Below are 26,207 nucleotides of genomic sequence, written 5' to 3'. Positions count from 1 at the left end.
TACAATCCTGACTCTACTTAGCCCAATTACTAAGACTATATACACAGATGACCTAGTTACTCCTCCTTCATGCCAGTGACAGTATATGAATCCAAAACAAATGGAAATAATTCAAATAATTACCAGAAGCACAGTAACATTTTTAATTTGGTGGGGAGGGATTAAGGTAAAGTTTTGGAGGAGCTTAAGTAAAGAATAAGTAAAATTGTAGAAGGGCTTCAGTGACATATAAAAAGCCAACATGTTCAAAAGTATCTGGTATATATCAGCTTGTCCTTTCCCTGCAAGTGTGGCTGTGGCATTTATAAATGAATCAGTTATTTTTGAACCCATAATTTGCATTGTTTTTCTAATTCATGAATGTTTTTGTCTATCTTACGTTCTTTTTAAAATATATATATGTAAACTTTATTTTTAAAGAGGTTTTAGATTACAAAAAAGTTACATTGAAAGTAGGAAGGATTTCCATATACCTCCCTCCCTCTCCTACATCAGCCCCTATTTTTTTAAAATGTAGTACCACAATTTATCACGATGTATCTGTAAAATCCAGTCATTAAAAAAAATGCACATTTAAAAAATGACTCACTTGTGGTAAGGATTAACCTACCTACAGTAATAAATCTAAAAAATAAAAGCATCATTGGTGAACTTAATCAGTACTTCACACACCTAACAGATACAGAAGGAGGCAACTACCATTGTATAACTTCTTTAAAGCCCAAAACTTAAGCACAAATTAGAATTAAGAGAAACTTGACAATGCTCACATTTGCATGCATTTTTGGCTGAACTTTCAAAGATTCCACATATAACAAAACCACAATTTTGAACCAAAATGAATATTAAAAACATTTAAGCCTTGTAACAGACTTACTCTACAGAACCAAGGAAAACAGAGTTAATAGGAACAGCAGTATATTTCTAGGAGAGTAAGTATTCACTTATTTCCTTTATCATAAAACAAAAGTAAATGAGTCAACATTTTAACACCGACCAAGTTATTTACTATTCAAGAATTTGCTTTTCGAGTTGTGTCGTTAAAATGTTCCCATCCATTTAATTGGATTAAATTAAATGTATACATCAAAAACATTTTGATGTTTTTGAATTCTAATCTTAAGTATAAACCGTAACTTAGCAAACATAGTGTAAGCACTATACAATAATGCTACCATTTAGATTTATGTGTATCATCTGAAAAACTTACCTGATAAACAGTAGTTTTGCCCTGTCTCTCCAAAATAAATGTCTCTGTGTCTAAAACTTTGAATGATAATTTAAAAAGACAGATTCAGATAATTCATGCTATGCATTTTCCTTCATCGGCCTTTGATAAAAACCGAGCCATCTGGTATTGAAGCACCATCTTCCTTCACAGTTGCAGTCTCTACAGACCCAGAAGCAGACAAAATAACTATCATTATATTTGTTGAAGCTGTCTTCTTTTTCTCAGCAGTAGCTGCAAAAACACTAACAATCTCATCACTTTCAAAGTCAAAGTCAGGAATTGACTTTGGTGAGAATACTGTTACTTCTGTTGATGATTCACTCTTTTTAATCCTTTCTGCCACTTTCTGCTGCTCCTGGAGTATTCTTTCCCAAGAAGTCTTTTTTCCCTATTTCAGGGTTCAGTGGATAGATGTGATGGACAATTGATAACTTCAAATTGCTTCAAACATTTTGCCTTTGGCTCTCTTGTCATAGTATTCTATTGTGTATCTTATCCTTTAGTTTACCCTTCCTAATAATCTTCGTTTCTAAATTCTTCTCTAAATCTCTCACCTTTGTTTATTCCTTTTAGACTGCAGCACCCCGTTTAGTATCTCTCACAAATCTGGTCTTTTGGCAGCATATTCTATCAATTTTTGTTTGTCTATGAAGACTTTGAGGGAAACGGACTTGGCCCAGTGGTTAGGGCATCCGTCTACCACCTGGGAGGTCCGCGGTTCAAACCCCGGGCCTCCTTGACCCGTGAGGAGCTGGCCCATGCACAGTGCTGATGCGTGCAAGGAGTGCCGTGCCATGCAGGGGTGTCCCCCACATAGGGGAGCCCCATGCGCAAGGAGTACACCCCGTAAGGAGAGCTGCCCAGCGCAAAAGAAAGTGCAGCCTGCCCAGGAATGGTGCTGCCCACACTTCCCGTGCCGCTGACGACAACAGAAGCAGACAAAAGAAACAAGATGCAGCAAATAGACACAGAGAACAGACAACCGGGGGAGGGGGGAATTAAATAAAAATAAATAAATCTATGAAGACTTTGAACTCACCCTTGTTTTTGAAGGACAGCTTTGCCGAATACAGAATTCTTGGCTGGCAGTTTTTCAGTACCTTAAATATATCATACCACTTTCTTCTCTCTTCCATGATTTCTGATGAAAGGTTGGCACTTAATCTTACCAAGTGTCCCTTGTATGTGATGCTTTGCTTTTCTCTTGCTGCTTCCAGAATCCTCTCCATTTGTCTTCTGAATAGTAGGTTATCTCATGGTAGGTCTACTTGGATACATTTTGTTTGGAGGCATTGTCCTTCTTGGATATTGATATTTATGTTCTTGGTTATTATTTCCTCAAATATACTTTCTGCCCCTTTTCCATTCTTTTCTCCTTCTGTTTGTGCATTTTGCATTGTCATTCAATTCCCTGAGACTTTCATTTTTTCCATTCTCTTTCTGTTTTCCTCTCTTTTCTGGCTCAGATGTTCTGCCTTTGAAATCACTAATTCTGTGATTTCATATCTGCTCTTATGTTCCTCTAACGTATTTTTAATCTCATCCATCTTGTCTTTCATTCCCATAAGGTTTCTTACTTTTTATTGCAGGCTTTTTAATTGTTCTTTGTGCTCTCCCAGTGTTGTCTTATTATCCTTTATTTCTTTAGTCATATTTTCTTGTAATGCTTTGAAGTGATTTAGGTGAATTATGTGATTATCACAGATTAATTGTACAAAATCCTGTATTTCTTCAGAACATTTGTTTTTTTCTTTGGGCTGGGCCATCTCTTCCTATTTCCTAGTATGGCTTGTTATTTTTTGCTGATATCTAGGCATCTGAATGTGTTGGTGTATTTACTCTGATGACTAATTTCTCTCTATTGTTTTTTTTTCCACTGCTCTTTTTTGATATTTGGTTCAACTTATTCTCAGTCTTTAAAATTGTCCAGCTTAAGTTTTCGAAATTGGACCAGCAACTCAGTAGTGGGGCGCAGATTTTCATCCAGGAGTTGGATACAGAGACCAGTTTTTGTCCATGCAGTTTCCAGACAGGCCAGCAGATGGTGCTAGTCAGCTCACTTTCCATGGAGGCGTTTCAGTCTCCACTTTGCTTGTGTTCCTGGGTTGAATCTCCAGATTAAAAGTGGCACTGCTGGCCGAATTCACTGGAAAAAAGCACCCCTATTGCCCCTCCCATTTCCCTTGAAACAGCTAAAAGGAAGGAAGTTTTCTGTTCCCCTCTCATTCTGTTACAGTGAGACAGGGCTTTTATCCCAGCTTAATATATCTTGGAGGTGGGGGAGGGGAGCCTTTCCTGGCTGCCTTCTGGGCTTAGTAACTCACTTTTGTCTTTTCAGTTTCTTCAGGAGAGGTCCCTTGCCCTCCTATGAGTTGCGTAGCACTGTCCTGGTCTGCTGACCCCCAAAAATCAGTTCCCTCATATAACTTTTGGCTCTTCCTCTGTAGTTTTTGTGAAAGCATTCAGCTCTGCCTGTTAGTCCATCACCATCTTCCCACAATCTTACCATAGGTTCTTGAGAACAGAGTATATTATACTTCTATGTTATTATAAATAACATAGGTATATGTATATATATGATGCCCAGAATGTTGTCATTCCATCTCCTGGTAACCTGTATTCTAGATTCTGATTCTACGAGTTTGTTTATTCTCATTATTTCATATCATACAATATTTGTCCTTTTGTTTCTGGCTAAGTTCACTCATATGATGTCTTCCGAGTTCATCATGAAAAACAGAGATAATAAGAATTATTTCATAGGCTGGCTGTGAGGAGAGATTATAGAAATATATTTCAGGCCCTTGGTGTAGTGCCCAGTGCAAGGTAGGCATTTTAAAAGTAGCATTACTAATGTAATTAAGCATAAATGCTTTAAGCTTATATCAATTTCAGTAACAAGTTTAACAGTCTCACATATTTACCACATAACCCAGCAAACCTGCTTCTAGGTATTTACCCAAAAGTAAGGAAGGCATATTTCCACACACTGAGCCGTATTCATATATTTATAGCAGCTATATTAATAATTACCCAAAACTGGAAACCACCCAAATGTCCATCAACCAGTGAGTGGATATACAGATTGTAGTACATCTACATGATAGAATACTACTCAGTGATAAAAAGGAATGAACTACTGATGTATAAATGAATAAAATGGATGAATCTCAAATGCATTATGTTAAGTGAAAGAAGCTTTACTCAAAGGCTGAATACTGTATGATTCCATTTATAAAACATTCTAGAAAAGGCAAAGCTATAGGTACAAAAATCATTAGTTGCAGGGGCTGTTACAAGTAGTGAACAAGGAAACATTTTCAGGTTATGAAAATTTTCTATATCTTGATCATGATGGTTGTTACACGAATGTATAAATCTGTCAAAATTTACAGGACTGCACACCTAAAATGAATAATTTTTACTCTGTAAATTATAACACAATAAGCCTAACTTAAAAAAATTCATCCATGTGTACACTTACATGATTTCCATGATTTTCTACATGCATATTTTACTTTGATATAAAGTTTTACTTAGAAATGTGACTAACAGTAGAAAAAGTATTATACTTTTATAAAATGTGTGCCTAAAGCTTTGACAATGTATATCACATATATATATATATAGTTGAAAATGTAATTCGGTATAAGTCAGAGAGTAAAAGAGAGCAAACAAAAAAGGATGCTAAACATAAAACATGAAATAATATGTAGAAATAGTACAACAATTTTGTCATCACAAAATGCATGTATAAAGGTAAATATTATCACATTGCATACATGTGATGATATGTCAGAAACTGGCCAAAAAATCAATTGTCTATGAAATATGAAGAGTATTATTTATGTAAAATTTTAAAACCTGTAAATAATTATATTATCTAAAAGCACTTAATATAAGTGAACACTAGGTAATACCACTTTTTAAAGCACTGTAGTAAAAGTATAAAATATTTTTTTAAATAACTCAAATTCATGGAAGTGATTAACTTTTGGATTGGTAGTAAAAGAAGGGAAAGGTTCTAGTGAATGTGATATTTGGGTTATGGTATAGGGTAGAGGATTATTTTGTTTTTCTTATCTGAAACAAAATAGCAAAAAAAGGTTTCAATTTAAATCAAGGTTTTTAGCAAAAACCTAGAATGCTATCAATTCTGTAAATAAATATTTTTTTGCAGATAAACTGTTAATTGTTAATCTCAGGATACAGAATTAGTGCAGTTGGAGGTGGGAGAGAAATTTACTCTTCATGTATGCATATTATACTGTTTGAGTTTTATTGTTTGTTTTTTTAATGTGTTTATGTGTATACTCAAATGCATGCACTTTTTGTAAAGGTGATTGCTAGAAATATAGCTAATAAGCTGTGTGAAAAACAGGAAAAATACCTTATTTCCTAATTTCCTTAATATTTTTATATGAAATTAATTTTTTACATATAGTCTCATGGAAACATATGATAGTGAATCTAGGGAAGCGGATTTGGCTCAACTGATAGAGCGTCTGCCTACCAGGACCTCCTGACCCATGTGGTAAGCTGGCCGACACACAATGCTGATGGTGCAAAGACTGCCATGCTTCACAGGGGTGTGCCCCGCGTAGGGGAGCCCCACATGCAAGAAGTGCGCCCTGCAGGGAAAGCAACCCTACACAAAAAAAAAAAGCACAGCCTGCCCAGGAGTGGCATCACACACACAGAGCTGACATAGCAAGATGACACAACAAAAAGAGACAAGGATTCCCAATGCTGCTGACAAGAGTGCAAGCAGACACAGAAGAACACACAGCAAATGGACGCAGAGAGCAACGGGGGAGGCGGGGGGGAAGGAGAGAGAAAAAAAATTTTTAATCTTGGAAAAAAAAAAACAGTGAATCTAGGAAGCAGATGTAGCTCAAGCAGTTGAGCACCTGCTTCCCACATGGGATGTCGCAGGTTCGGTTTCTGGTGCCTCCTTAAAAAAACAAACAAGCAGACAAACAAAAGAGTCAATTCAAGGGAGCCAAAGTGGCTAAGTGTTGAATGCCAACTTCCCAAATACGAGGTCTCAGGTTCAATCCCCAGCCTTGATTCCTCAAAAAAAAAAAAAAAAGACTCTAGGAAATGCAGTAGAAGTAAACAGCACACACAAATTAGTTAGAGGAAGACCAGGGTATGGAACTAGATCTATTTTCTGGCATTTTGGGATCTTTGGGTGCAAATGATGTCATCAGGAATCATTTTTCTTCCCCTCTTTAACACTGAACCAATCTTTAGGTGGTGGAGAATAAACCTCATTCTAGCCACAAAGACTGGACTGGATCACAGTCACTGTGGAATAGGGTGAGGGTATTTCCCCATAATGGAATGATGCCCAGATAAGCATATATCTGATACAGTAAAGGAAGGAGATTTTAAAGCCAGAAAGTTTTAGTAACCTTAAACACAAGTGCCAGGACCCAAACAGAAGATTAAACTGGGAATTAAGATAGTGAGTGAATTGCTTTGAAGTAACACCAAATCTCCAGCCAAATAAATGTGGGAGGAGAAAATGAAATGTTCAGAATTATCTAAAGAATGGGAGTTTCAGTAAAGTGCTCACAATTTCATTTTCATTGTGGAAATTTCTTAGGCAAGACTGGCATTTCCCTGGTAGGACATTTTCTTTTTGCAGAGTATAAATTTGAAAATAAGTTTCTAAGGTATTTAGTATTGTCACAGATTTACTTGGCTAATTCTCTCTTACCTGCCCAATAGTTGATATTCCTTAAATATATGGAACAAGATGTCTGTGATATGTCATTTTTTGTGGATTCTTTTTAACTTGTCATTAATCATTTAAATTATCATTTCTGTCTTATTTTATAGTTTATTGAAAATTGGCAAAGGTTAATTATTGGCATCAAGAACAAATCAACCATTTTATTTTAAATGCTTTTTACTAGTTTTGGGAATGTTGCATCTTTAATTATGGAATAAAGTATAGTAAAGTAAACATTCAAACATTGTTAAATTTAATTATGAAGTAACTTTTTGTTAGAATTTGAATAGTCCAGATAGACAATAAGTTAATATCTTAGTGCCTATATTTATATGCAGAGATCCAAACTACTGGATGTTTTTATAATGCTCCATTATTAAAATAGAAAAGTGGTATTACCTAATGTTCACTTATATTAAATTAATTATCCTGTAATTAAGATATTAAGATTTTCCTTATGACTGCACTTTTATGCAAGAAAATAATTCCAATGAAATCACGAGTTAAGCAAAATTAATAAATATCTGCCTCCAAACTTTCAATTATACTTTAATTATTGGAATTTGTATAGGTTGTGAAGTTTGTAACAATTTGCTCTGTGTTATCTATGGAACACTGTATAAAGGGAAAGGAATCTTTTCATGCAAATTAAACATTGGATGCACAGAATTAAAACCTGACTTACTAGTACCATATTTTAAAAGTTGTGTTCAAAACTCTTTTTGACGATGCCCAAAATCCAGTGGGGATGAGAAAGAGAAAAGTGGCAAATTCTTTTTAAATTACTGGTTTGAACTCTATTGAAAAAATTGATAGCAGACCTTTTAAATTTTGAATATTGTAGTCAGGGGAGTCATTACCATCCCTTGAATAAAATATCTTTAGCTTTAAATGTTGCAGTCATTTCCCCTGTAAGGATTTTTATTTTCCAGCAGAAAAGGAATTGAAAAGGTTAAATCATATCTGTAAAAATCAAGTTGTAGTCTTGTGAATTTTTTATGTGAAATATTGAAGATGGCCTGGCAACATATTTAGAATTTTCTGAGCTTTATTATTAATAAAGTTAAAAGGAAATCTAGTGTGAGTAAGCCGTGGAGCCACATTAAATTCATATGTAAAACATCCATTGTGCTTATCTCTACTCTAGATATTGCTCTGAACCCATGTTCCACATTTTTAATTCTGTGTATAAAGTTAAACATTGCAGAAGGGCATATAAACTTAACTGATGATACAGATAAATAAGTTTAAAGTTTAGTAATGAGCAAGTTGGTAAATTTAATGTTATGTCTTTAGTATTTAAATTATTAATATAATTGGACTATTTTGTGGTAACTTATGAAACACTGCTAGAAATATTGCTAGATTTTAAAACTCCCACAAACTTAAGTCTCCTGTTCATACTCTAGTACTGTATTTTAACACACCAAAATTAATACTGAATTTTCTTAAAATATTACTTGCAGGCAAAGTTGTTATCTATGCAACAAGCCAGAGAAACTGTGGTTTATCAGTACAAAAAACTGGAAGAAGAAATCCAGACACTTCGAGTTTACTACAGGTAAAATTATTTTTAGCCTGGAGTAAAATAAAAGTAGTTAGTTTAAGAAATGTTTCTACTTAGTTTTACAACAGTGATTGAGGATATACCTCAGTGAAATTAAACATTATCCACATAAAGCATCTTTGTAATTTTCAAATGATTCAGGCATAAAACATCCATTATTCTACCTCTTTCCTTCCTACATTTAGTAAAGTGAAAGTTTACACTCCCATCAGAATTATAGGATTTATGTAACCCATTTCCAGTTGTTTGAATGGAACTTGGTTACTGTTGAGTAGTGTCCACCTCGATGCCAACTCTAAAGTGATGATATATATTTTTAAGTAGTCTATTATTACTTCACAACAACCTCTCACTTATTTTAAGTTTCTAAAGGAATGTTACTAAAGGATTTTTAACATATTAATTTATGCTCCAGAAGTAGTTGTGTAATCAATTCAGTAGGTTCACAACTGTCATTTTTAATGAAAAAAAAAAGAATATAGAAAGTGTCAGAGTGTATCACATCTAGTAAGAGACAATATTGTTTTGTGATAAATTTGTCAATTTTGTGTTGCTGAGAGAGAAAGAGAAAAAGGTAAGGTTATGTGTTGAGTTATATGTAAAGTGAGTATTCTCACAGTGGGTCATGATAAGAACTCTTTTTCAAAGACTTCTTTTTTATCTATATGAATCTAACAGCTTTATGATCTCTTCTAATTAATGGATTAGCAATTACTGGCTCAAAATACCCTTCTCACTGCTACTTAGAAAAAGAAGTTGCTAATAATATAATAGTCAAAGCTACCGGGATTTGCAGTTAGACATCCATTACCTTTTTGACCCTATATAAATGAACCATACCAAGCCCATTTCCTTTTTGTAAGACAGGAATAATAGTACTTATCTCATAGGGTTGTTTTAAGTATGTACAACTCTTAGCACAGTATTTTTTTTTTTTTTTTGGTTATTGCTAGTGATTAAGGAATGTTAAAATCTCTTTCTTTCTTTCTTTCTTTTTAATTATCTTTTTTTAAAGCTAATAGAGCACACAAAATGTTACATTAAAAAACATAAGAGGTTCCCATATACCCCACTCCCTAATCCCTACCCCCATCAATTTTTTAAATTATACTTTTTGAAGATACATAGATCACAAAAAATGTTACATTCAAAAAAATATAAGAGGTTCCCATATAACCCCCACCCCCCCCTCACCCCACTCCTCCCTCATCAACTACCTCTTTCATCGTTGTGGCACATTCATTGGATTTGGTGAATACATTTTGGAGCACTGCTGCACTGCATGGATTATAGTTTACATTGTAGTTTACACTCTCCCCCAGTCCATTCAGTGGGTTATGGCAGGATATATAATGTCCAGCATCTGTCCCTGCAATATCATTTAGGACAACTCCAAGTCCTGATAATGCCCCTACAACATATCTCTTCTTCCCTCTCCCTGCCCTCGGCAATTACCGTGCCCACTTGCTCTACATCAGTGCTACAATTTCTTCCATTACTAGTCACAATAGTTCCACAGTAAAATATCAGTAAGTCCACTCTAATCCATAATTTATTCCTCCATCCTGTGGACCCTGGGATGGTGATGTTCACTCCACCTCTATCTTGAGAGGGGGCTTAGATTCCATATGGATGATGGATGCAGTTCTCCTGCTTGCAGTTGTAGGCACTCTCAGTTCCCTGGTATAGTGGTTGACCATCTTCACCTCCCTATTAGCTGACCTGAGGTAACTAGAAAGAGACCTTAAATAAAAGGGTCAACTCAGACCAGCAGAATATCTCAGCCTGCTTGTAGGATCATGTGTTAAAAACTGCTTTTTGACCTTGAATAAAAGAAGGAAATGGCAAAGACAAATGAGTTTATGTGGCTTAGAGTCTTCAAAAAAGAGTTGGAAGGTCATCAGAGGGGTCACACTTAACACACACCTTAGGACTCCAGAGACAGCCATAGTAGATACAACCCCCAGTATTGGTTCTCCTGAGGGCTACAGAGGCACACAGGTTCTATGGTCATGGCAGATGGCTCTGGAGTTCAGTGCCATGTCAGTGGGCCCTACTTTGGAGTTTGTGTTCCTGAGTGTGATAAAGTTGGACCCATATGTGACCTTTCTACATATGCCTCTTCTGTCATGTTTACTGAACCTGTGGTTGGCACTAGGGTTGGTGTATAGTCAGGAAACTTGAATCTCTGGGCTGTCCATATCCCGGCTGGGCTCTGAGCCTCAGCAAAGTTTCCACTCCTACCCTCTGGTTCAATGGACTTACCAAAATCTATTTCTTTTAAAGAAGTTAAAGAGGTAAGAGAGTCTAAAGTAAGATATCCCTGAAGCCAAAAAAGGAGATTTCCAAAAAGTAAAAAATGGAAGGTAAATATCCCTAACAGGTTAAGTAAGATAAGGACTAAAAGTATCTTTTGTGTTTTTAATTAGGTGACCACTAGTGACCTCCCCAAGAGGAGTTTCAGTAGAGTTGTAGAGAAGCCAGTTTTCTCTGAACTGAAGAGTGAATAAGAGGTAAAGAAGCATAGCAGTTTAAACTATAGAGTGATCCTTGAAGAAACTTTAAAAAGTGGTAGTGTTAGCTGAGAAGAAAGGAAAGTAGGTTATAGGTTTTGTTTTTTGTTTTAGAAAAATGGTAAAAACTTGAGTATGTTTATCAGCTAAATGGAAGGAACCCATCATAAAGAATTGCTCCATGGAACAAGATTTTGGCGGAGGTAGGAAGAGATGGAAGAGATGGAAGAGTTGAACAAAAAGATGATCTCTTTGTGGGCATAAGACGGGAGTTAAAAAGGAAAGAATAGTAATTGTAAATAAATTCGAGCCCACAATTAATGGTTTCATTTTTTTCCCCTGTAAAATTGGGGTAGTGTCATCTTCTGAGAGTGAGAGGACAGGAGGTTTTGAAAGGAATGACAGATTCAGAGCAACTACTCAAGGAAATGGGAGAGGGAATGGAATAACGGCAAAGAAAAGAACAAAGTGAAGCAATTCTGAAGACTTAACTGGGGATGGATGCCATAAATGTGTATGAGTTTTAGTTTGTACAGGTGTGTTTAATTTTCTTTAACATAGTTAACTATCCTTATATAGCAGACAGAAGGCAAAGGATTTAAATGATTCAATATTATGGATTTCCAGGAGTAAAAGAACAGAGTGCAGAGAAGTTGAGGGTAGTAACAAGAAAGTTGTCGAAATGATGAATAGGCAAGACTATTTATAGGGCTGGAAATAAAGCTGAAGTGAATAAAAATAATAAAGTGAAATAAAAAGTAAGAATCCAAAAACCATAGATCTTGAGAAAATCATCAAGTAAATATAGTGAAATAAGAAAATTTTTAAGAGTTGAAAGTATAGGGGGTTGTCTGAAAGTAGGATGTTGCTGATTTAAGGTCTCAGTCCTGAGCAATGGTGGTGTTTGAGGCATTGCCTTAAAGGTGAATAATTGAAATTAAAAGGAGGGTGGGGTCAGCAGATATGAAAAAGTCAAAGACTTGTGAAACTAAAGTATTGAATATCCATTTAAATGTTGTCTTTCAAAATGTTGGTATATGTTGTAGTGCTCACTATGAAGGCCTTAATAGAAAATGTCTGAAAAATGGATAAAAACTATATGTCGAAATAGAGTGGCATGTAGTCAAGTGTATCAAAAGAAGAAACCTCTATAGTTTATGATTCATAGAAGAATGTTTACTATCCACACAAGAGAAGTTGAGGAAAGTTGCATTCTTTAGGTAGATCCATATTTCTATCAAGACAAAAACGTATAGAGAATGTTCCATGAGATTATACAGAAATTAATTTTAAAAGAATCTGGGTAGGGGAGCGGCAGTAACTTAGTGGTTGAGTGCCTGCTTCCCATATACAAGGTCTCGTATTCAGTCGCTGGTACTGCCTAAAAAAAACGTGGGTAATATCCATAAGGTGTTGTAGTTTTCCAGGAGGGGAGAGGAAAATATCAAAAACAAACAAGCTTAAGTTTCTTGGAAACTCAGGTTCTCGTTTAATTTTATTTAAATGAAAATAAACAATATTTCTTACACACCTGAATAGATGGAGGTTACAAATCCATATCTAAGCACAACTAATTCATAGAGGTATTTGGCTTTTCTGAAAGTTTCCTATGTTATAGATGAGAAAAAAGTTCCATTTTTAAGTAAAGGAACCTGAAATTAATTGTGTAATTTCATGTAACTATTGAAGAACTGAGTTTGTGGATTATGTTTATTATGTTTAGCCAACTTTAAGAAAAATATATAGTTATTCAAAAAGTTCAAAGTATACATGTATATTTTCATATTGAAAGAAATTATTTACCAATAATTAATAAAAAACAAGTAAGAAAAATATAGGAATAAAATAGCAAGCTGGAGCCAGAAGTGAGTCAGGATACAGCTTACATGTATATCACAAAGAAACAAAAGAGCTAAACCTCAAGTCTGACTCAGCTTCCTAACAGCAGAATCAGAGGAGGTTTTATGATTATTTATTAGTTTCAGGAGTAGATTAAAATATGCGACGACTTTGCCTTTGCCTTTAATTTTATCAATTAGTGATAATGACCTCGTCTTTTTTCTTTCCACAAATCATTTTCTTTTGCTGGGTTAGACTAAGAAGTACTATTGCTGTAAACATTTCATTTCTTTATATGGAACATGTAATTGATTTTTATTTTTCTGAGTTTCTCTATTCTGTCTGCTTCCCTTGAATTTTGGAAGACTTTGCTCAGAAAAGAAAATGTTGGCCTTTTGTTTCCTTTGGCATAGTTGGGGACAGGGGCAAGTGAGGAGGGTGCTTAAGGATACAAACTTTTATAATTAATTGATACCTTTCCACATTAAAGCAGAAGGGATAGCAGGAGAGGCAGGAGAGGAATAACAGTACAACAATTTAAAATACATTTCACGTATTTCAAAACTGCTGTTAGTAAAGTATTATTTCCTTATTATTGCTTTGTCAAATACTGAATTCATTTGCAACATTGCATCCATTGCTTCATTAATCCAATTCTGAACAATTTCATCAAGGAAGAATTTTAAACTTGTAGGGGTTAGATTTTATTTAGTAATGATTTTTTTCCTGTTGTTGTAAACCTGTAGTACTGCATTCCTAAATTCAAGAGGCATAATAATGACAAACTCTTTTCTAATTGAAGGAATGCCCAAGTTTCAATGTTTGCTATTTTATAGAACTTCCTTATATTTCCTTTTGCTTAAAGAATGTGTAATTAAAGAAAGTGTAAATTAAAGTGTTTAAACAAAAATTAGAGCCTGTTGTTTGTTGCCAGTAGAATAGGATTTAATATACATACTTATCATAACAGCAGAAAACATTTTAATTTTTTTTAAATATTTTGTGTGATTATATGTATGAAGTTGTGATATCATTCAGACCATAGTAAATTTTGCATTTTAGTCAGACCAATAATCTTGCATAGAGTGCTCCACATTTAAAGTAGTATGCTTCCTATGATTGTACTAGTGTTTTTAAAAAAATAAGTAAGAATACGTTTTTGACGTAAACTGGGCTAAGCATAAACCCTGTTTACTGGGTTCATAAAAACACATCAAAACCACATAAACTATAAGTAGAAGTCATGGAAAATATATTCAAAAAGAGCGAAAGTCAAATTTTTTTCTCTTTATAAACTTTATTCGATATGGGCCTTTTTCTTTTCATATACATTTTTTGTCTGTATGTGTGCCATCCTTAGCAATCAGAAACTGCCACTGCCACTAGGGTCTGTCTGTTAACTTTTTTCATGTGGTAACAGTTTTTCATTGAATCATATGCTCTTTCTGTGAGCACTATGCATTGGTAAGACAGTCAACAGTGATTATAATATACAAATCCTAGTCATAAAACATTTTTCTCAGTGCAAATTCCCCATCTACAGTAAGGTTGAACACTTGATCCTGACCTCATTAGTGCTTTGTTCTCCTCACCTGTGCTGATTGTCCTACCTAATGACATAAAAATTTTGTCATATCTATATTTTCTACAGGAATTAACTTTCCACAGAATTTTTTATGGTGCTCTACTGCAAAAGCAGTAATAGAAAGAATGCAAGTTCTGAATTCTACTTCCGTCTTTGCAATCTGTCAGGTTTGTTTGTTTTAACATAGGCAAGTTCCAACATTTCTAGGTTTTAGTTTCTTTAACTTTGACACTAGAGGTTTCTTCTAGTACCAACATTTTACGAAATTTGTATTCCCTTCATATGCGCTAGATTAAATTTTTGTTCAGATATTTTAAAATCAAGAACTGTCCTGTCTTCTTATGCCATTAAGTTGTGCCTTTTTGGAAAGTTCAGGGCTTTTTTAATGTCCACCCAGCTTTACCTTTACTATTAGAGCCACTATTATATATATTCTTGGTTCTGGAGTGCAAAAAAGATAAAGGAAAATTACAACAAAGTTTTAAAAATGATGATTTTCATTTTCTCTAAGAATAAGGGTAAAATTCAATATAAATAGTTTGCAACTGCTGATTGTTTTACTGTAAAATGGCTAGCCTCTTCTTTTAAGAGCATTTAATATTTTGTCATTTAATTGTATGCCTAGCAAAATTACACCAGAGTTAGTATTAGAAAGAATTTGCCAATTATAGATCCTGGGGTTTGCCATTTAATAACATTATTTCTATCTACTTGAGAAAAATTTAATTTTATAATTTCTTAAATGAAAAATTACAGTGTTTCCTTTGGTCTTGGCACTCAAAAATCACCATCAATAGTTCTAGAGATACCAGTTGCTTCCTTCATAAGTAATCTCTGATTTGTCCTTTTACCAATTTTAATCAGTTACCAAATTTTGCTAGATTTTTCTTTGCAACAGCTGTCATTTTTGCATTCTTATTTTGCATACATATATAATTTTGTGCCCAGGTTTTTCTTGCTGCTTTGTCTACTTGTTACCATTCACTTCTCCTCTTAAGCATCCTGAAACATTATTTTCAGACTCTCATTCAGCCAATAATACCAAGTTACCTATGCAGTAAATCCCAAACTCTTATCCTAATATTCATGAACTTCTTGATATTTCTACCACCTCTATTTCTGATTTAATATCCCACCAATCATCTTTTTAGCCAGTGGTTTCATCATATTTGTGTCACTGGTTCCAGTACACTGCCTCATATATAGTAGACACTAAACATATATTTGTTATACTGAATTGACTATTATTTATATTTCCAAACTGGTTCGTTTCTTATTTCCTGGACACACCCAACAATTTCCCACTTTAATTCTTATGTTACCTACTCCTCCTGGAATATTCAATCTCCACCTATCAGATTCTTATTGAAACTTCAAAACACTGTTTAAATACGAGCTATTCCATTAATCCATTTTCCTATCTTTCCAACCAGAAGTGGCCTCATTCTACTTTAACTTTCCACCATAGTTATTCACAGTGGTAGTCTCACAGTTCATGTCCCATGCTTACCTGTACAATTGTTATATGTGTCTTAATTCCCTTACTAAGGCTTCTATTCTTTACATATGGCAGGCCTTCAGTAAATATTTGTCAAACAAAAGAATAAAAATCAAATTTACCACTTGATTAAAAGTTTCTTCAAATAAAAAACCTCTTTCTCACAGTGGTATTCTATGCAATGCATATAATAAGAACTTAGTGATAAGTGCTAGAATGAATGAAGATGTTGGGTGATACCATCTAGGTTAGACATTTACAGGGGAATGGAGCAAAATGGGAACCCCATGTAATAAAACAGGTATATCTCCTGTCAACAAAGTTTCTTTTTTTCCAGACCTGTAGTGTTAAAATTTGGAAACTACCAGCAGAAACATTTATTTGGGTTTCACCTTTTTTGAAATTTAGAATTTAAAAAAATTTTAAAAAAATGTTTTTAAAACAGCAAGATCATTATTCAATACAGCATTATTTCTTATAAGTGAAAAAAAGTCACCATCTTTCCTGTAAATGTTTTGCTTGCTTTACACAGTATTTTAAAAAATTAAACTACTTGCCAAAGTAAAAACTGGAAGATCTGCCAGTTCTAAGGGTAGGACCCTTAGAATTATGGCATGGCATGTGCATCCCAACACTTAGCTGGACCTAAGTTGATACTGCCTTCTTTAAATGGAGTATGTATTCTCCATTTCACCATGTTTCCCATCCTGCCTACTTCATGCATTAAAATAATTTACCTGAATCCTATAGGCATTTTAGTATGTGACCCCAGATGTATGTTGTGATATTACTTCTTTTAAAAGGTATATTTGCACACAAAGACATATACACTGGTCCCTGGCTACCTGTTTACCTTCATTTCTTAACGTGCTTCTCCTCTTACTTCAACTCCAGTCTCATTAGCCCCTTTACTATTGGTTTGCTTAAACATTTCAAGCATGCTCTCATCTCAGGGCCTTGACAAATGTTTCCTCTGCCTGGTATACTGTACCCCCAGAATGTCACAGGAATCTGCTCCTTCACTTTATTCTATTTCTTGCTTAAATTTATCTGACCACACTACTTTAAAATAGCCTACTTCCAAACTGCATCCCCTTCCTTTATTTTTCTTCATAATATGCTTACCTACTCCACACTATATATTTATTTGTTGATTGTCCTCTAGAATGTATGTTCTGCAAGGACAGGGACTTTGTTTTTTGTACATCTGACACCTAGAGCAGTGGTTGCAAATTTTGATGCTCAGTAAAAATTTGTTGATTGAATGAATATACATATATATTTAAACATTATGACACATCAGAAACTTATCTGGAAAGTAGTAATGAGTCTAGCTGTCAGATTTGTGTTTGTATGGTAATAGGAGAGGTTTTAATTTTCATTTCATGTTAAAGTATTTGAATTTTTATGTGCATGTATTACTTTTGTAGTAAAAGTGAGTCTGTAATTTTTAAAAGTCCTTTTCTGTAATAACATGCACAATTTAAATTTGATGCTTAGAAAGTCATCTATGAAAATAATTCTGTAATGCCTACATCTTTTGTATATATAAATATGTATGTTCAGATGACAAGTTCATTTTGTTTAATAGACTATATTTTTTTGTGATTTGTGAAAGACAAGAAATATAAGGGAATTAAAATCCAAATGAAGATTCACCTACAGTATGGAACTATTACCTATAATGATAATCCTACCTATATTTTAGGTTTGTCAAATATTTGAAACTAATTTTTAAAATAGTTTGCCTTGCAACAATTCAAGCAACTTTTCAAAATGTAAAAAATTATGGAAAATGTTACCAACTTTAAGAGAAGTATTAACCCTAAAATTCTTCTGCCATTTGGTAGAAGGAGGGGCCCATGACAGATTAGTGAGCTAGAAGGTATTTTTTTGTAATTTCAATCCTGTAAACATTAACTATAGCCAGAATGACAATGACAAGAGAGAATTACTTCATCTTTCAAGAGACCTCATTCAGTACAATTAGATTTATTTCGGATATCTGAATTATCAATGTTTTGGCCTTTTTATGCATGGAATGTGTATATTATTAAATGCATTAAGGTTTTCATCGATTTTAAACTAGTTTAAAATATTTGGCAAATGGAAATAATAGCTAATTATTGAAGAGATTTGTTCAAAAACATTCTGATTCATTGATTTTATAAACAATAAATAATAACGTTAGCATACAGAACAAGATATAATAAATTGACATCTTTGGGTTCCTCTTGATTTCTATAAACTTTATAATGCCACTGCTGTCATAAAGAGCTTAGTAAATATTGGCTGATGATGATAATGATCCAACAATACTTTAAGACACTGGCAGTACAGTCAGATATCCGGGACTTAACCTTGTTATTTTGCCATGGGGCCCTTCCACCAGAGCCTCTCCCAAAAGGATAAATGTTTACCTACAGTTAGGCATTTAAATGTGTAAATATTCCAGATTCAATTATATATGAAGTAGCGAGTTTTCATTGAAGTCATGAAGTAATTGTTCCCTAAAGTTTAAGCTGATGTTCCAAAAGATTTCAAAGGTCAAAATAAATGTGATTGAATGTTTACCCCTTAATTCTAAACAACAACAAAAAAAGGTGTTTTATATACTCAGATAAGTATAAAATGATTGTGCTCCATTGACTACTCCAACCCCAATTTTTTTTGAAACTTATGGATTTATTAGGGTTTAATTTACTATTTTTCTGAGTTTTAAGTTTTAAATGTTGTAAAGTATGTCTTGTTCTTTAGGGCATCTAAAAGTTTTATGACTTAATATTCTATTAATAATAGTACCAGTTATTTCTCCAAATGTTTTATACAACTTCCTTGTTCTGATTGAATCAGAACAGAATTCTGTTGCTATGTGAAACAATCAGGAAGTTCAAAAACCTAGGGAATTTTTTTTTTTTTTAGTTTTTTTCTCAGGATTGAAAAAAAAAGAAATTATTACTTTTAAAGAGCCCCTACATTTAAAAAAATACATGGTATTTTTAGAGAAGTTTTAGATTACAGAAAAGTTAAATCAAAAGTATAGGGGATTCCCATACTACCCCCACTTTACCACATATACATTTTCTCCTGTTATGTACATCTTAACATTAGCATGGAACATTTTTTACAATTGCTGAACCAATACTGAAGCACTGCTACTAAGCAAAATTTATAGTTTATGGTTTACATACACTTTGCACTATATAGTTTTATATGTTTTGACAAATGTATATTATGTATCTGTCATTGCAGTATCCCACAGAACAATTCCAATGTCCTAAAAATGCCCTGTGTTCCACCTATTCATCCCTCCCCCACCCCTCTGAACCTCTGGTAACCCCTGTCTTTCTGTCAATGTTACAGGTTCTTCTGTTACTACATGATAATACCTACAGTGACAATAAAACTACATTGATCCATGGTTACTCTCCCCCTTTAGGTTTGCTCATTACTCAGTCTTGAGGAATTTGAGATGATGTCCACTTTGACAACTTGGGACTGAGAGGGGCTTAGATATTACGGAGTAGATAAAAGGAAATATTTTGCTTGCAGTTGTAAATTCTCCCCGTTTTTGGGAGAGGATGGGAAGAGCCGCTACCTTTTATCCTTCCTCATTCTTCCATCCAATTTATGAACCTGAATAATAAAAAAGAAACTCTTTTCCAACTCCTAAAGATAAACTATATAATCATAAATATACATTAAACAATAGGTTCTCATGTGATATAATCATTATATTTGTACTCCACTCTCCTTTTAAAAGTTATTTCATAGTAAAAGTTCCTCCTCTGGATAAAAACTTGGGATGTATCATAAATTTTCAGCTAATTCTTAGATTATAAAGAGTCTTGTTGTTGCTATTAGTCATAAACACTTTCTCAATCCAGAAATTAGAATTTCCTGTCCCATGTAATAATAAAACTTCTAACTTCAATCAAAATGGTAGTTTCTCTAGCTCTTCCAACTAGGTTCTGTGATGAGCTGGCAGCTTATATTGAGAAAAGGACTGTGGTGGATTCTTCTGCATTTACCTCCCGTCCCAGCTTCTAACCAAAGAGGGGCCAGGAGAGGTAAATGGAGCTCATAAGGTCTCGCCAGACTGAATTTTTAATAAGATGTCCCCACATTCATACTGATGTTCAAATTTGAAATTTTCTCTTGGTGTTTTATTTGGTTCTTTTTTTTCCCTTTAAACAAGTCAATTTTATTGATACATATTAATAAAGCAAACAGTCCATCCAAAGTGTACCATCAGTGGTATTTGGTATAATCACAGTTGTGCATTATTAGAGCATTTTCATTATTCTAATAATAATGATAAACACAAAACAGACAAACAAAAACTCATCACACCTCAATCTCTCTGTGCTTTCCCTACTGTACATAGCTGCTGTCTGTTTCTGTCTCTCTAGTTTATCTGTATTTATATTTTTTGTAGATGGAGTCAAACAATAGGTAGTACCGTGTATCTAATTTCTTTCCCTTAATTTATTTCCTCTTTTTTTTACCCTTATTTTGAAGATTAATATATGACTACATACTTCTGTCCATAGTTTGCTTTGGCTCTATTTTTACCTGATATTAGCATCTTGTAACAGTAATATACTTTTGTTCATTTTCAAAGAAAAACAGTCTTATATATGCGGTATTACCCATATTCATAGTTTAGTTTTATTAGACATTTCTACATCATACAAAGAATTTATTTCAATCCATGAAAAGTTTTAATTTTCCTATCAAGGTTGGATAGCTACTCTGAACTGTAAATGCTATGTCCTGACTTTTGATTTTTAACATATTTCTTTTTGGTTTATAGTTAGTTACATGATTAAAAGTTGATATCAGTAGAATTAATTTAAATTATAATTCATAATAAGGAAAAGAAGTTTAAAATTACTGTACTTGAGTCTTTGGTTTTTTATTTGTAAAATTTTTATTTTGCATTCCTTTATTGTTGAGATATAGTGTTTTAATTTAGAACGAACATGACAGCAAAACAGATGGTACAGATTCTGACTTCCTAGCTGAGACCTTTGACAGGTATTACCTCTCTATGCCTCAATTTCCTATAAAATAGGAATTATAATAATACAAGCCTAATATTGTTGGGAAAAATCAAATTAAATAAGGCATGTCAAATGTTTTTTATGGAGCCTGGGTACAGAGTTAGGTATTTAATAGCAACCATTATAGCTAAACTCCCTATGCTAAGTTTCTATTAAATCATCATTAGATTCTTTTCAAGATTCTGTGTATTTCCATTTTTTTTTACTTTTATAGGCTCAAAATACAATAAAACAATTGCAAGATGAAATTGTTCAGTTTCTCTTTGGGAACAAGTCATTCAATGGAATTAGGTTTGTTTTGTTTTGTTTTGTTTTGTTTTTCCTTGTTACATGGCACTTAAAACAACATTTAGTCAAAATAATGTGTTTAAACTTTGAACTGGCCCTTAATGATCAACACCTTATTTCCAGGAGTTATTTATTCACAAAGAAGCTTTTTTTTTTTAAGATGTATTTTTTATGTATTTCTCCTCCCCTTCCCCGTATTGTCTGCTCTCTGTGTCCATTTGCTGTGTGTTCTTCTGTGTCTGCTTGTATTCTCATTAGGCAGCTCTGGGAACCAATCCTGGGACCTTCTGGAGTGGGAGAGGGGCGATTACTCTCTTGCACCAGCTCAACTCCCCGTTCTGCTGTATCTTCTTATTTTCTCTCCTTTGTGTCTTTTGTTGCATCATCTTGCTGCTCCAGTTCTCAATGTCAGCTGGCACTCCTGCGCGGGGCGGCTTTCCCGCACTGGGCAGCAATCCCATGCAGGGGAGAACTTCTGTGTGGCGTGGCATTCCAGCACGGGCCAGCACTCCATGTGGGCCAGCTCATCACGTGGGCCAGCTTGCCCTCACCAGGAGGCCCTGGGAATCAAACTCTGGACGTCCTATATGGTAGACAGGAGCCCAATTGGTTGAGCCACATCTGTTTCCCAACACACAGAAACATTTTAATTTAGGGAACTGTATTGAGAGTTAGAAATTTAATAGTTTTTCATCATTTTTATTCTAATGTATTAAAAATATTTCCATATACCCATTCTAAATAACCAATTCCCGAATGTTTTCCATTAAAAAATGTATTCCAGAAAATTATAAGAATGCCTTTTTAATGCTATGTTTCTAATTCTTTCTAGCTTTTATCCTGGAGTTTGGTGTATATGTTATCTTCTTTAATTCCTTTAACATACTTGTAAGCTGTTATCCCTTTTTATATACGGGAAAACTAAAACACAGAGAGATGAACTAACCCAGCAGTCACGGAAGCATAACTACTATCTAACCCATCTGAAACTTTGTCCTTTTAGTCTATCTAGTGACAGCTTTCCCCATCTCTACCCCCACCTCCCTCAGAATACTGCTGAGGCAAAACTGGTACTTCAGCATTATTTTCCTGATTTGGTTATGCTTGATATGTTTATTGCACAAAACACGCCATTAAGATCACATTAAAGGCGTGTTCAAACAGTAAAAGAATTTGACCTGCTTTGGAGTTTAACAGTCTTTGTCTGTGTTCAACCAAACTATACAAATTATAACCGCAGTCAACGTCTGGACATATAAATAGAATACCTCTGAATAATTGTTTTATGAGAACCTCTAAGATCTTACATTATATCATATATCAGGCTGCAAAAGGCAAATAAATACATACACAAAAGTAATTTCATCCACACAATCATATACTTTTTATTAGTAAGTTGTAATATTAATATTGTTTTGTCAATCTCTAGCACAATCACCTACATAACAATAAAAGTAGTTATTAATCAAATGGCCATTTTCAGTTCCATATGAATTTAAGAGCCCACTATGTACTAAGGACTGTGCAGTCTCCCATGGAAAATAGAGTAACAAAGAATAAAATTAATGGAGAGAAAAACATTTACCAAATTGAGCATATAAGATGGTATGCTGTTAAATGAAATAATTGGACATTGGAATAAAATGTCACAGAAGGGAGAGAATATTGTGGGCTGGAATAGATATGGTTTCGTGGAATGCTTGGGAATTGAAGTGTGAATAAATAGGAATCTGATAGAAGAGAAGACAAGGGAAAAAGACACTCTACCTTGGAAGAACAGTATAAGCAAAAGTGAAGAGGTTAGAATGTACGTATTATGTTACATTATGAAACAGAAACTTGCAGGACTTTGAATCTATCATTCATTTAATTTTAATTTTGCTTCTGTATTTTTTTGGGAACCTTGGGAATCTGAAACTTATTCTTAAAAACATCAACAATAAAATTTATATTCTAAAGTAGTATACTCTCTGTAATTTGTATAAAATTTAAAGCATTGTGAAAGTTTAAATGAATTTTTAAAAACTTTTTATCTCAGTACTTCTTTTCTTTCTTTTTTTTTTAAGATTTATTTTTCATTTATTCTCCCCACCTACCCACCCCCGCCAGTTGTCTGCTCTCAATGTCCACTCGCTGTGTTCTTCTGTGACCACTTACATCCTTATCAGCGGCACCAGGAATCTGTGTTTCTTTTTTGTTGTGTCAGCTCTGTTGTGTGCGGCACCATTCCTGGGCAGGCTGCACTTTCTTTCCCGCTGGGTGGCTCTCCTTACAGGTCGCACTCCTTGAGTGTGGGGCTCCCCTATGCAGGGGACATCATTGCGTGGCAGGGCACTCCTTACACACATCAGTACTGCACATGGGCCAGCTCCACACAGGTCAAGGAAGCCCGAGGTTTGAACTGCGGACCTCCCATGTGGTAGGTGGATGCCCTATCCATTGGGCCAAGTCTGTTTCCCTATCTTAGCACTTCTATTCAACATTGTATTAGAAGTTCTAGCTAGGGCAACTAGGCAAAAAATAAAATGCCATCCAAATTGGAAAGGAATAAGAAAAACAGTCTTTATTCACAGATGACAAGATCTTGTATATAGAAATTCCTAGGGAGTCCACACCAAAAAATACTATTGAGGATACAAGAGCAACACACAAATATCAGTTCTGTTTCTACATACTAGCAATGAAAAATCTGAAAATAAAATTAAAACAATTCCACTTAACAACAGTATCAAAAGGAATAAAATACTAAGAATAGATTTACCCAACGAAGTTCAAAGCTCGAATACTGAAAATTATAAAAGATTACTAAAATCATTGGAAAAAGACCTAAGTTAATGGAGAAGTGCACAAAGTTCATGGTTGGGAAGACTCAGTATTTCTAAGTGATCTGTAGATTAAATTCTTTTTTAATAAAAATTCTACCAATCTTTACTGTAGATATTGACAAGCTACTTCTAAAATTTTTATGAAAATATAAATGATTTAGAATAGCCGAAACGATTTTATAAAAGCCATTGTTGGAGGAATTATGCTACTTGATTTCAAGACATGTACCATAAAGCCACAGCCTTCAAGAAGGGGTGGTATTGGCTAAAGGATAGATATATGCATTATTGAAATAGAATAGAAGATCCCACATCTATATCAACTTATTTTCAACAATGAAGACAAGGCACTTCATAGGAGAAAGGAATGTCTATTCAACAAATGGTGATAAAACAACTAGATAACTGTTTTTAAAAATAGCATTCACTCTTACCTTGTATCATTCGCTACCTTGAAATGGATCATAGTCTTAAAATTACAAAGCTTCTCAAGGATGGAGACTTCTTCATATTTGGTATTGTATTCTTGCACCTTACATAATATCCAGATGTAGTAGGTGCTATTAATAAATACTTGCACAATGGATAAATGACTAGACTCTAATTTTGGTTTTTGCTTGTAATTTCAGTGAGGGATATTTATCACACTTTTACAAGGCCTCTACAAACTTTATATTTTATCTTTAATAACCTAGGTTCTAGTTCCCTCGTTACACTGTGTTGTCTGGATAGCTTCCAATCATAGCTTCAAGATGCACTTACCTGGCACTGAAATGCTTCACTGTTTCACAGATCCTTCTTTGTGTTATTGCATTTGTATGTGATTGAAACTACAAGGATAAGTACATGTTAAATAGAGTACCAAAAGGCAGCACAATGATATGTGCTAGTGGATAATTCAGCACTATTTGTTGATGCTGCTGATTTGCTTTTTAATCCTACTGGCAGCTAGAGTCAACATGACATGTTCATTTATCCTAATATTTTAATTCCAGTGAGGTCTCTGTTCTGTAGTAATATAGATATAAGGTAACTATTGTGTTCAAAGAACTTTTAAAGGTTGTTGGTATCTATCTTTTCAATGTATGTGTAGATAAGCTGCAATTAATGTTGGTAGGTGACTTAAAGGTTTAAGATGACCTGGTCATTAACACAGTAGAGCATGGCTGGAGTCAAAGTTCAGGATACCTGATGGTAGATTTAATAAAACAGTACTTAAAGAAACAGACTGTACAATAGGATAATACCCTAATCCCAGGGCTGCAAAAAAGGTATGCTCTTAAATTAAAAACAAAAGCAAGATTTGATCACTTACTAGCTGTTGATCTTGGGCCAGTCACTGAATCTCCCTGAGCTGCTGGTTTGTTTGTGACCAAAGAATATAGTGGGTGTGAAAATAATTCATTAATAAAGTCTAAATCATGGGAGGGGTGTGGGGTGTGGGAAGTAGGGTATATGGGAACCTCATATTTTATAATGTAACATTTTGTATGATCTATGTATCTTTAGAAAATAATAAATAAAAAATGTTTTTTTATTTTAAAAGTCTAAATCAATGCTAAAAATAAAAAATCTACCCAAATTAAAATCCTTTTCTCTAAAACCCTTTTTTATAACATTACTTCAGTCACTATACTGAGAGAAACCCTCAACTGCTAATTGTCCTTTACAACTCTTCAATACCGTCCTTTTTTTTTTCTTCCCTTTTTTCATAGTATCTTTATCTAATTTTGGTGTTAGCTTTAGATTATAAGTGGAACTGTCTTGCTTGCATTTGTAGATACTTGCTGCTTCTTGAGATGGGAGTTGTCCATCATCATCCTTTTGTTAGTTGTCCTGGGTAAATCCAGTGTATTGGAGAGTTTGTGTTTCAACTCTGCTGAGATTCAGGGTTCGACTGGCATATGAACAGACTGAAGATTTAAGTCTCTGGGACATATATTTAATGAGTGTAGTGCTAATTATAGTTTCAAATAAAAGGAGCAAAAGGCACCTTAGCTTGAAACTGGTCTTCCTAAATGTCATAGTTTTATTTATACAGTGCCCACAGTGTGA

The 26,207-nt window shown here is 34.1% G+C and overlaps 1 protein-coding gene across 12 annotated transcripts in view; it reads left to right on the top strand.

Moving 5' to 3' along the window:
• Positions 1-26,207, top strand: part of MIPOL1 (mirror-image polydactyly 1) — a 377,520-nt gene that overhangs the window by 257,418 nt on the left and 93,895 nt on the right. For all 12 annotated transcript variants that reach the window (XM_004465789.4, XM_071213965.1, XM_012528017.3 and 9 more), the window contains one exon: positions 8,438-8,532. In XM_004465789.4, coding sequence (XP_004465846.1) covers positions 8,438-8,532 — 95 coding nt within the window. The remainder of the gene's footprint in view (positions 1-8,437; positions 8,533-26,207) is intronic.

The sequence above is a fragment of the Dasypus novemcinctus genome, chromosome 3, assembly GCF_030445035.2.
Source record: "Dasypus novemcinctus isolate mDasNov1 chromosome 3, mDasNov1.1.hap2, whole genome shotgun sequence".
NCBI classification, from domain to species: domain Eukaryota; kingdom Metazoa; phylum Chordata; class Mammalia; order Cingulata; family Dasypodidae; genus Dasypus; species Dasypus novemcinctus.
Note: the sequence above shows the minus strand (reverse complement) of the source record. Positions and strands in the feature narration are given on the sequence as shown.